This window comes from Rhincodon typus, chromosome 14 (genome assembly GCF_021869965.1).
Source record: "Rhincodon typus isolate 14 chromosome 14, sRhiTyp1.1, whole genome shotgun sequence".
NCBI classification, from domain to species: domain Eukaryota; kingdom Metazoa; phylum Chordata; class Chondrichthyes; order Orectolobiformes; family Rhincodontidae; genus Rhincodon; species Rhincodon typus.
In genome coordinates, this window is record NC_063345.1 from 23,840,278 (window position 1) to 23,853,248 (window position 12,971).

The 12,971-nt window shown below is 39.8% G+C and overlaps 1 protein-coding gene across 1 annotated transcript in view; it reads right to left on the reverse strand.

Annotated features, from left to right (window-relative positions):
- Positions 1-10,944: 10,944 nt before the first annotated feature.
- Positions 10,945-12,971, reverse strand: part of LOC109930310 — a 75,790-nt gene continuing 73,763 nt past the window's right edge. Inside the window, exon 11 of the mRNA XM_048605291.1 lies at positions 10,945-12,131. Coding sequence (XP_048461248.1) covers positions 11,277-12,131 — 855 coding nt within the window. The 3' untranslated portion in view covers positions 10,945-11,276. The remainder of the gene's footprint in view (positions 12,132-12,971) is intronic.

Genomic DNA, 12,971 nt, shown 5'->3' on the forward strand with positions numbered 1-12,971 from the left:
TGCCGCACCCTCTGACAGTCCCTCGGTACTACCTTGTCTTGACACTGCAGTATCTATCTTTGTAACGCTGGCCCAATCTATTAATTTGTAGCCACAAAGTGTCCTGGCACCTTGCGCAATTGCAAACCCTCGTTGTTATTTCTAAGTTATTGTTTGCACATTATACAATCATCTGTAAATATGTTTTACAGCAGCTGCGATAGAAATACTGGAGAATTGCAGGGAAACTGGGCCAAAATAGCTACTCGGGCGGTGTCCAGACGAGGAAAGTCTTAATGGGACAGAAGACTTTTTAGGCGGCACGGTGGCTCAGTGGTTAGCATTAGTGCCTCACAGCGCTGGGGACCTGGGCTCGATCCTAAACTTGGGTGACTGTGTGGAGTTTGCACTTTCTCCCGTGTCTGCGTGGGTTTCTTCCCATAGTCCAAAGACCTGCAAGTTAGGGTGGATTGGCCATGCTAAATTGCCCATGGTGTTCAGGGGTGTAAGTGGGTTAGCCATGGGAAATGCAGGGTTACAGTGAAAGGGCAGGCGGTGGGTTTGGGTGCGATGCTGTTGGCACGGTCGGCGTGGACTCGATGGGCCGAATGGCCTGTTTCCCCACTGTAGGGATTCTTTGATTCGATTCTATGATTACATTTGACCCCGTTGTATTTTAAATGTGCACTATCTCTCTATCGTTGGGCCTGGTTGGGATGCTCTTCGGAGGGTCTGTGTGGACTCAACGGACCGAATGGCCTGTCCCCACACTGTGGGGATTCTATGAGTTTATTCGGGACAGCCCGAATTAAGCAGCAATTTTCCCAATATGCTCGAGTGGCTGGTTAAGGTGGGGGGAATAGCGATGGTCTGGTGGGTGGGAATTTGGGAAGAATTCAGAAAATCAAAAAAAGGCAAAATAATAAAATTGGCCACGGAGAGAATCTGCTCCTCCGCAACTTAACATTGTGGTTTGAATTCATATGCTGAAGACAGGTGCCAAATCTAAGGTTTCAGTGGATTAACTATTCCCGTTTCTCTTCGAACATTGATTTGACGATATTACAAAGGATGAAGGAATAGAGCGGGAAAAGTCGGACCATTTGCTGTAAAAGATCCTAACAGGATCTTAGCATCCCGTTTGTAAATCACACAGCAAGTACAGTTGCTAGGTGGATTGGCCGTGGTAAATTGCCCATAGTGTCCAGGGATGTGCAGGCTGGGTGAATTAGCCATGAGAAATGCAGGGTTACAGGGAGAGGGTAGGCGGTGGGTTTGGGTGAGATGCTTTTGGCCGGGTCGGTGTGGACTCGATGGGCCGAATAGGTTCCACACTGTAGGGATTCTTTGATTCTATTCTATGATTCTATGATTACATTTGACCTCGTTGTATCTTAAATGTGCAGTATCCCTCAATCATTCAATAGCAGCAAATTCAAGTCATATTACATAAGTCAAAACAAACAATATATCAATACAGATGTCAGTTTTACATTTGAGATATTAATATCGTATTAAAAATCAACATAAATAACTGGCAAACTAACTTATTAATAGGAATGATTTAAACGTATTTGAAATCATGGAGTTGGCGAAGTGATGAAAGGTTGCAATTCAGTTTTAAAATTCGTATTCTCTTATTGAACGTGAATCCGAGGGTTTTGTTTTTAACAGCTTTGAGCTCCGAACTGATCCCAAAATCTCAACCGAACCAAACTTCGGCCAGAACCGAAGCTTACCCTTAAAATTCAGGTCCGTTCCCTTAAAGCACAAATGCCTGTTGGAAAGGGCACAAACTCATTCAGCTTTTTGAGATTTGATGCAATGTTAATCAAACGTGTCACTATGGTGTAAGAGCGAATGAGAACCTGGCTGTTCAAATGAAAATGAATATCTGTCAGAGCAGGTTAACTCTGGAGCATCGGTCAGTAGGAGAGGAGAGGACTGGAATATTCCACAGGTGAAATCATGGATATTAATCTCGGCATCTAGAGAAATGCATGAAATGGAAAGCTGTGATGATGAAATGTAGTTAACGCGTAAAACCTTGGATATCAGTCCGGAAATCCTGGAGTGTCTAATGACCTAAAGGTTGAACTTCGATGGAAGAGGTCTTGATGATGATTTAACAAAAAAAAATACATTGGAGGTCTGACCAGGAAAACTTGAACAACGATCTACGTGGTCTCGGGCATCAGTCTGAGAAAGCCCGAGTATTTGATGAAGGAAACTGTAAATGTCAATCAAGAAACCTGAAGTGGCTCATGGAAAGAGCATTTGAGTGTGACTCCAGTCCCCAGAACCATTGGGATGAGGAGCTTCGATGTCCCTGATGGAAAAACGCTGAGCTATCTTCTCGGGTCCTGGGGTTTCAACTGCACAATTAAATCTTGGCCGCTGAAGCAGTCTTCAGGCATCTGCAATGGCAGGAGACCTTTTTCTTTAGAGATTAGTGTTAGATGGGTGGCTGACTCAGGGTTATTCTGGAATGCAGCATTAGTTGTTTTAACGTGCGTTAGGTGTCCGGTTGTGACACGTAAATAATGCAACAAATATACTTCAAATACGACAGATAAACCAGCTTTGGAATATTTTGGAATGTGAAGCCCACTGAGGGAATTGATCAGGAGGAGTTCACAAACTCGACTGCGTACAGAAGACCATTGTTAGATTAAAGTACTTCTGTTAGGAACCCCTCCTGACCTGCTCCCGGGTCATCACTGCTAAAACAAACATTGCCATAAAAATTCTATGATCTATGATTCTATGATCTAGGAAATACATTTTTAAAAGCAAAGGCTTTAAAATGGTTCTACATAACATCAATAATTACTACTGGATATTGGTTTCATTACATCTTTGGGACGAGTGAGACACTATAGTTTCTCTGATAGCTGCAACAGAATACCTAACCAGAACTCTCCTTGCCAACCATTGAATCAACCTCAGTTTGGTGTGGTGGGGGGAGGGAGGAGAAAGAGGAGGCAGAAACACTTTGTAAACCATCAACTAAACAGTGATTGACAATGGCAGGCAGAACTGCACAGATCTGTAATTTCTGTCCTCTTAACCCTGGCAGAAGCATATGAGTAAAAGGAAGAAAGAAGAAGTATCCTTCAGAATCAATAGTTAAAATTTGGGGCATGAACAGAGCTACAGAATCACATACCTACAAGCAATTTCTGTTTCAGTCAATGTTTATGAAAAAGCAAAGCAGGGGGCTTTATATCAATGATATTTTCAAGGACTAATTTTATCCCACATAAAGAGTCATGATCATTTTTTAAACTATTTTCTTATTTGATGTGATTTCTTGAATGATTAAGGTGACAATAGAACAAAGGATGTTTTGATTTTCCCACACACTAGTTTAGATTGTTTAAGGATTTCCTCTAAATAACTACTTCCATTCTTCACTTGCAAATAGCACATCTTCATTCATTACTATGTCACAATAAACCGGTTTCATATATGACTAGAAAAAAAATGATTATCTTATTTCTAACCACAATAAATTAAACTCAATAGCATATGAACAGAAACATCTTAACCCAGGGATCAGTGACTTTCCATCACAGTTACCTTTTCCATCTTCAGTAGTTATTCTCTAAATTCCAACAGTCAGGAACAGTCATATTGTTACTGACAGTCATTTTGTAATTAAGGTGAGGGAGGAACATTCTACAAGAACTTTTCAATCATATATAGTGTAGTTAGATTTATAGTAAAAGTTCTTTCATAATCTTTCAACAATAGATTTCAATTCACTAAGAATGCCCTCTTCTGCAGCAACATGGTTTTTTTCCCTGCATTTTGTGGTCTCTGGAGTAGCACTACTAGCTTTGAGCTAATTAATGCCACATTAAGGGAGGTTTTGGATTGTGGAGTTAGAGAAATACTTTATTGTGATTGTCCTGACTCACGTTATAACCAGTGGAGACTTCAATTCCTAAATATTGACCATAATTGAACCTAATTTCTATAGATGAAGGGCCAGCTTCTAACCCAATGAACTGCCAAATTCATTTGACACTGGCTATTAATATTACTAAGTTATGTTTAATTTACTCAGCTAGTCAGAATGCTTTAAAATAATTAGGAAATATATAATGAACAGAAAAATATAGCATTTGTGATCTGTTGGATTGATAGACACAAGGAAACAGGTTGCTTGTGGTCCATTGTGGCAAGAGGTGAGCAGCATGGAAACAGGGAAAAAAAATCTTGAAGCCATATAGGAGGGCAACATAATTTACAATACTTGCCTAATGACTGGTATCAGTATGAAATAATGATAAACAAATTGTATAGTCAGTTGCATGAGTCAGTAAAGCCCTCATTCTAATTAAGTGGAAACTTACATTTTTTTAGCATCACACTCTGTTAATACTGAAAGCATTTGATATTGGTAATTAGAACTCTTATACTTTTCATTATATAGTTTCACCAACAAACATTCCCAAGTCAGATAAAGTACAGTCAGATGTAAAGCTATTCTCTCTCATTAATGTAGCCTCAGAAGGGAACTGTCCTTCTGTGCTAATGTGACATTTGTTCAATTTCTCACACCACTGATTCTGTATTTTTGATACAACTAGGGAATTGTTTGCTTTATGCACAATCATTAAAAAATAGATTGAGATGGCCAAAATAATTTTACATAGGATACAAATTACAAAATGGATGCAGACAAAAGATTATTTTATCTCCTTTCACAACAGACTTCCTACCTTCCTATGACAGCATCTATCCATTTTTAAGCATGTTTTACATCTGCATTTCAACCACCATTCTTGAGAATCAGACAACCATTCATCACACTTCCTGAAATTGATCTTGAATTTGCTCTTTGGAGCCCTGAACTTATGCCCACTTGCATTATCTTGAACACATCTGGACAACAAGGACACCTACGTCAGACTCCTGCTCATTGACTACAGCACTGCCTTCAACACCATTATCCCTTCCAGACTGATTTCAACACTCTGAGACCTTGGTCTTGGCTCCGCCCACTGCAACTGGATCCTCAGCTTTCTGACCTACAGACTGCAATCAGGGAAAATAGGTAACTACAACACCTCCACAGTAATAATTAACACTTGAGCCCCCAAAGGATGCGTCCACAGCCCCCAACTGTATTCCCTGTACACCCATGACTATTTTGCCAAGTTCTGAACAAGCACCATCTACAAGTTTGCTGACGACACCACTGTAGTGGGACGGATATCTAACAACAATGAGCCAAAATACAGAAAGGAGATAGAGGACTTGATGACGTGGTGCAATGTGAACAACTTCTCTCTCAATGTTGGCAAAACTAAAGAACTGATCATCGGCTTCAGAAAGAAAGGAGAACACGCCCTCATTTACATCAATGGAACTGAGGTTGAGAGGGTGGAGAGCATCAAGTTCCTCAGAAGGACTTATACAATTAATGGTAGGGCCTTGGTTAGTGTTGTAGATGAGAGGCACTAGGGGTGCAGGTACATAATTCTTTAAAGTTTGCGTCAATATATACAGGGTGGTTAAAAAGATGATTGGCATGCTTGCCTTTATTGCTCATGCCTTTGAGTACAGGAGTTGGGACGTTATGTTGAGGTTGTACAGAACATTGGTGAGACCTCTTTTGGAATACTGTGTCCAGTTCTGGTTGCCCAGTTATAGGAAGGATATTATTAAGCTGGAGAGAGTTCAGAAGAGATTTACCAGGATGTTGCTGGGTATGGAAGTTTTGAGTTATGAAGAAAAGCTGGATAGGCTGGGACTTTCTTTAATGGGGCATAGGAGGTTGAGAGTTGACCTCTTAGAAGTTTATAAAATAGTGAGAGATATAGGTAGAGTTGATGGACATTGTCTTTTCCCTAAGATGGGGAATTTCAAGACTGGGAACACATTTTTAAAAGTGAAAGGAGAGATATTTAAAAAAGACAGAAGAGGAAATATTTTACATAGAGGGTGGTTTGTGTATGGAATGAACTTCCTGATGATGTGGTCGATACGGGTAAAAATACAACGTTTAAAAGGCATTTGGATGGATACATAAATAGGAAAAGTTTGGAGGGATATGTGCCAGGGGCAGGCAAGTGGGACTAGTCTAGGAACTCTCCAGCCTCAAATAATGCTGATCTTGCTACCGTTGATCTCACCTAATGCACACCTTGTGCAATGTAACCTGTATGCCTCTGTCTAAATCTTTTTTATTCATACAACCTTGCTTACTATGATCTGTCTATACTGCTCATAATCAAAGCTTTTCACTGTACTTTAGTACAGAAGACAATAAATCAAACAAACATTTTAAGTTGTATTCACAAATATGTACATTGTAAAATTGAGACTGTGAATAAGTGACTAGTTCACTTTGTCAACCCATTCGGAAATATATGCAGGAAGAAATAGAAATTCTGATGCAGATGATACAAAAAGCAATTAGTATGTTTACTACCTATCTGATCCTCCATTAGCAGTGCACCACCAGTTTTGGGCTTTAAACTAGGATGGGAGATTGGTTTTCAAATCTCACAAGGATTATCCTTATCAAAGAATATGCATGATTTGATATCAAATGAGGCTTTGCCATATTACTTTCCTGACTACATTCTGTTTATTAGGATTTCCATCAAACATGTTACTCAATCCATGTAATCTAGTTATCCATCACCATTAATTTTTTTTTTCTTTTTAAATTTATTTTCATTTCAAATTTCCATTAATGAAGACAATGTCCCATTTTTATGGGTTCTTTTGTGTAAAGGTAGTTTTTTAAATTTTGTCCTTGATATATGTAGGAAGCCTCATATCTACTCAACAACAACTTAGTATTTTCTATAGCTGACCCACTTTCTTGATCCTTGGCAACCAACTCCACCTCCATTGCTTTCTGTGATCTCAGCCTTGCTCCTCTTACCACCTGAATCACCCTTCTGACCAGGAGTGCCCATCAGCCAAGCTTTCCTGATTCCAGTTCATTCTTTTCTGGAAGCATAGTTTTGGACATAACAATGTATTCTTATCTGCCCTTGCACTACAAGAATGCGCTATAATGATTAATGTAGGAAACCAGTAAAAATTTATGTTCTGCAATTTTTCCATCATACTTCTTCAGAAGGTTGTTTCCCTTGCTGGAACGTGTTTCCTCTGATACAGTGCACAATTTGATATTACTGATACATAAATATTACCAACAAGTGACAGCAAACTATTAACCTGTGCAGGCATCATAACAAATTCCATCCTGCCTTGAATGAAGAACAAAAACAAAGTTGCTGGAAAAGCTCAGCAGGTCTGGCAGCATCTGTGAGGGAAAAAACAGAGTTAACGTTTCGGGTCTGGTGACCCTTCCTGCTGAGCTTTTCCAGCAACTTTGTTTTTGTTCCTGATTTACAGCATCCGCAGTTCTTTCGGCTTTTATTTGCCTTGAATGAAGTTCTATATAGTTGCATTTAGTTGGATACTAATTTTCCCTTTGGTAAGATAGGGATGACAAACTATAGCATCCCAAACAGCATTCGGAAATAGTTAACTCAACTTTTACTGGTGAATTAAACCGAAGATTTTCTTCGTCTTTATATCCCAGAGGTGGTGTTTTCACCTCTGAAAAGACCCTGCCTTTGTCATAATTGATGATGATCAGTTGTATAAAATTTGTTGTATGGTCATTTAACTAACATCAGACTGCTCAATAGATATACCCTCAACAGTTAATCTGTGCTTGTTGCCTTATATCTAATACTGATAATCAGTAAGTAACTGCATAAATATTTGTGTGTGTAACCAACCAACTCCAGTTACACACTTAAAATCAATTTGAACAAGGGCTACTTAGATTTATAAGGCAGTGGAGAAGCCCAAGCAGTGCTATATAAATAGAAACCTATTACTTTTATTTATCAATGCAGTCAAACATAAAAAACAGCCCTCTTATTCACAAAATCTGTGTGTTCCTCCATCTTCCCTGATTTCAGTTATCCTCTGTTGAGAGATAAAAACAGGAAATGGAAGGAGGAAAGATTAAGATCATATTTTAGGGACTACGCCATTTTTATTGTTTGGGGATTAGCAGTAAATTGCAAAGGCAATGGTGGATACCTTTATCTTTGATAAAGTGTATATATTTTCTACTCATCTCTCTTCACTGCATCACATGCCATATCCCATGTGAAACCTAGGTACGCAGCTCATAGACTAGTTGCCACTTTTTTTTGTAAATGGATGTCAGGAGTTATGCAAAGAGTATTTCAGAGTGGCACTGCCACTTACAGTTCCTCCCACTTCTTTTGGGAAGACAGTGACAAGACTGGGGACAGCATCTAGTCTCTGGTCAATGGATCAACCTCACACTCAACAAATTACTTGATGTACATTGGTTTGTAGATGGTAGAAACAAAACTATTCCAATTCTTGGTCACTGTGTGAGATTGTGACCATTTGTCATCTAGTTGGCCCTGAGATGAGGTTCAGGCCATATATCCACTGCAACATTACCTGCTTCTGCCTCTATAGCATCGTCCATCTCAACCTTCGCTGCAGCTCATCTGTTCTTGAAAATCACATTCATTCATTCATTTGACATCTTTGGACTTCTCTACTTCAAATCCTGTTCTGGTGACATCCATCCTCCAGAATCTAAAATTCTGCTGTGTAAGTCACACCAAATCATTCTAACCATTACAAATAAAAGCAAAATATTGCAGATGCTGGAGATCTGAAATAAAAATGGAAAGAGTTGGAGAAACTCAGCGGGTTGGGAAGTATCTGTAGAAAGCGAAACAGAGTTAACATTTCAAGCCCAAATACTCTTTTTCAGCATTCAAAAGTCATGAGACTTGAAATATTAACTCTACATCTCTCTCCACAGATGCTGCCTGACCTGCTGAGTTTCTTCAGCACTTTAAATTTTCATTTTAGCCATTACCTCCTAACTGAGGCAGTGGCATAATGGAACTGCCATTGAATTAGTTAACTAGAGATCCAGTTAGTTTAATATTCTAGGACAAGGGTTCAAATCCAACCACGGCAATTGATAGAATTTGAATTCAGTTAATCAATTTACACTATGAAAATAGTGTTAGTAATGGTGACTGTGACAACTATTATCAATTGTTGTAAAAATCAATTTGATTCACTAATGTCCTTTAGGGAAGGAAATATGCAGTCCTTACTGGTCTGACATTCATGTGATTCCAGCCATGTGGTTATGTCTTATTTGCCTAGCAAGCTATTTAGTTCAAGGGTAATAGAGACAGGATGCAAATATAGCCTTGTAAGAAACAACCACATCATACGAAAGAATCAAAAAACAAAATGGACTTAGGACACCAATGCCTCAATTTAAAAATTCTCAATGTTTTTAAATCCCTCCAATGGGTTTTCTACTCTCTGAAAGATTTAAAAGGGACCTAAGAGGCAACTTTTTCACACAGAGGGTTGTGTGTATATGAAAGGGCTACCAGAGGAAGTGGTAGAGGTGAGTACAAGTACAACATTTAAAAGACATTTGGACAGGTACATGGTTAGGAAAGGTTTCGAAGGATATGGGAAAACTGCAAGCAAATGGAACTCGTTCAGTTTTTGAAACCTAGTTGGCAGGGACAAGTTGGGCTGAAGGATCTATTTCTGTGCCGTATGACTCTATGACCCTGTAATCCTGTTCAGTCTTTAAACCCTCTGAGATGAGGAGGAATTTATTCAGCAAGAGGGCAGTTAATCTGTGGAACTCATTGCTGCAGAGGACTGTGGAGGCCCAACCGTCGAGCGTATTTAAGACAGAGATAGATACGTTCTTAATTGGTAAGGGGATCATGGGCTACGGGGAATTAGCAGGAGAAAGGGGTTGAGAAACATATCAGATTGGCCAAATTGCCTAATTCTGTTCCTATATCTTATGGTCTTATTTGTGAGATCCTCCAATTTTGGCCTTTCATACAATCTGAATTTCAAACATAAGATCATTTTTAGCTGCCCTGATCTAAAATCCCTCTAAATTCCCATCCTAACCCTCCTTCTCCTTTCTACCTCTCCTTTGAGATGCTTCTTAAACCCTATCTTTTTGACCACTGACTCATTGTCTGTTATTAGCCAGTTTATTTTTAGCAGAGCAAAATATGGCTTTACGATTAGAGATAAATACACCATCACATGCATGGCTCAAGCTACTGCCTACCTAAATGCTCATGCCCAATTCAGACATTTTTAGCAGTGGTGGGACATGTGCATTTCTATCACAGCTTTACCATGACTGCCAAAAAGTTGTGCTTTGCAGAGTTGCAGTAAATCCAGAGACAAGGCCTGATCTGAATCTGAAGTGAAGTGGTATGGGGCTGCCTGGAAGGCTGCTTTCACACTGGTTATAACACCAGATGAAGCGCCATGTCAAAACTAGGTTCAAAAATGCTCACGGAATTCCTGGGCATTGTTGAACCTACCTACAGTTAGCCAGTCTGATGATTGCCTTCCATGCTCCCTAAACATTTCAACATTTGGAAGTGGAATTCCCACAAGATCTTCTGATGTCACTTTGGCGGAAGACTAGCGGAACCTTGAGAGATACTGTAGGTGGTTGCTCGCTGTGTAACTCCAGTGATGATACTGATCTTCGGTGGAAGTAAGGTCTAACAATGGGCAGAAGTTGCTCAAACATTTACAGCAGTTAGTATTATTTTTAGCTGCGGCAAGAGGAGCTCCAGCCAAAGTTCAGACCTGTTCAACTCTAATTGTAGATGTATAAAGGCTACATACCTTGAGTTCATTTGTAAGACTGCAAGAGAATAGCCATGTAGCTAAGATAATACAAATATATTGGGTAGTGACCCATTTTGTTACCCTTTGTTTTCTTCCATGCATTCCATGGGATCTGCTCGCAAACTTTACACAATCCAACCAATGGAATAGTGTACCTTATGGGTGATCCCACATCATGAACAGTAATAGAGGATACTGGGGAAATAATTGTAGAATTGAAGCAAAGGTTGTTATATAGCAGACTTATTCTAACACAGTTGTTGGCAACCATACACCCAGCATCTTCCAGTGAGATGCATGCTACAGTGACTGTCTAGCAATGTCATTAATACTGCAGTGTGAACAGGTTTAATGGCTTTAGAACAGATATGGCGCTGGAACTTGAGAATGGGAAAGAAGCATTCAAAAAAGATTGACGAGGTTTTAATATTCAGTACAGTACGATAAAAACGATCAGAATCAGGATGTGGTGGGGGCAAGGGGCTTAAGCTAATAAAAAATGTTTTTTTTTTAAAAAAAATCACAATGCTTACACAAGGGAGGTCGTGTTTTAAAATTCAGGCGGTTCTACAAACATCTTTATTTGATGCACTTTTCCGGACAGCGTTCATTTTACTGTTTTTCAGAAATGCAGGTTCATGATTTGACAGTAACTCGTTTATTTCATTTGGTCTGAATTGAGGAAACTTACGCCCGTAAAATGCACTTTTACTGGATCTGGTTTCTTTTTTCTGACACTGTCTCACACAAGCCTTGATGATCAAGTAGCCCACCTCTGCTATATTCAGCAGCACGCAGACGCCAGAGACTGCCAGCATGAAGATAGTGAAGATAGTCTTCTCGGTGGGTCTGGAGACAAAGCAATCCACTGTGTTGGGGCAAGGGAATGCATCGCACTTGACCAGGCGGATCATCCTGAAGCCCGGGTAGATCAAGTAGAAGATGTACAAGAAGGCAACTTCGAAAATCACCCTGAAGATAATACTGATCACGTAGGTCCACCAGAGAGACCCGATGATGTGCATTTTGCGCTTGGTCACCTTCTCTATGTCCATTTCCCCAGCTTCTCCTGTAAGCTGCTTGATCCGGAAAATCTTCTTTTCCACATGATGCTTATGGGCAACGTGCATGGCCACCAGGAGAGCGGGAGTGGCCACCAGGATCAACTGGAGTGCCCAAAGCCTGATGTGGGAGATGGGGAAAAACTGATCATAACAGACACTGTTACAACCCGGCTGTTGAGTGTTGCAAGTGAAGCCAGTCTTTTCATCGCCCCAGACACTTTCTGCAGCCACAACCAGCACCATGATCCTGAAAATGAACAGAACAGACAACCATATCCGTCCGATCCCGGTCGAGTGCTTGTTCACCCCTATTAGAACAGTGTAGAAGACAGGCCAGTTCATCTCCACTCAGTTCTGGAAGGGAAAATAATCAATTAAGGTGACAATTCCTCCGTGTCAGCATCAACCCAACGCCTTTTGTAATTGGTGATCATATGGTCTGTAGCGTTCTACATATTATGTTTGCATACAATGATTCCTTTTATTGTACTAACAAAACAGTATTCAGTTCCGACTCCTTCATCTCCACCTACACTAGATAAAGGAATCTGTGTAGTCACAGTGATACCATGTGCCCATTATTCATTGTTTTAGTTCGCCCACGTTATCCCCTTCTCCCATACATGCGTATACTCTGTGAAAAGGCTTTACCAATGAAACCATTTTGCCCGGTATTTTTTATTCAACCATTTATATTTAAAAACAATTAAGATTCTTCCCTATTTACGGCAATTTCTACAGGCCAAACAAAAAGTACTTACTTGTGAACAAGCTTTAGTAATGAATGAATGAATGGAAGGATTTCCCTCCATGTTTGCTAACTGCAAACTACTTTACCACCTAACTCAATTGCAAGGCATATAGTCAAAAATATTTCTAGTCAGTATAATTTTTGCTTTAATGCATTAAAGTAAAAGTGGCATATGTGCTCACCCATTAGCTCAATGTGTTTATCAGGTGAGTTAACTGAGTAGGCAGACTAGAAATAAACCAAACAGTTTGGCCTCCTGTTCCTAGCTTGGTTGGCTTCAACAGACAAAACCATCGTGCGCTACATTGGTCCTGATATTGCTGTAGTTAGAAAAAAGGAAGCCAACCAAAATTATCACTACAAGTCACAATTCAACAACAGAGACATACCTTTATAGAGCACCTTTAAGATTGTGAACAGTTCCAAGCCATTTCACA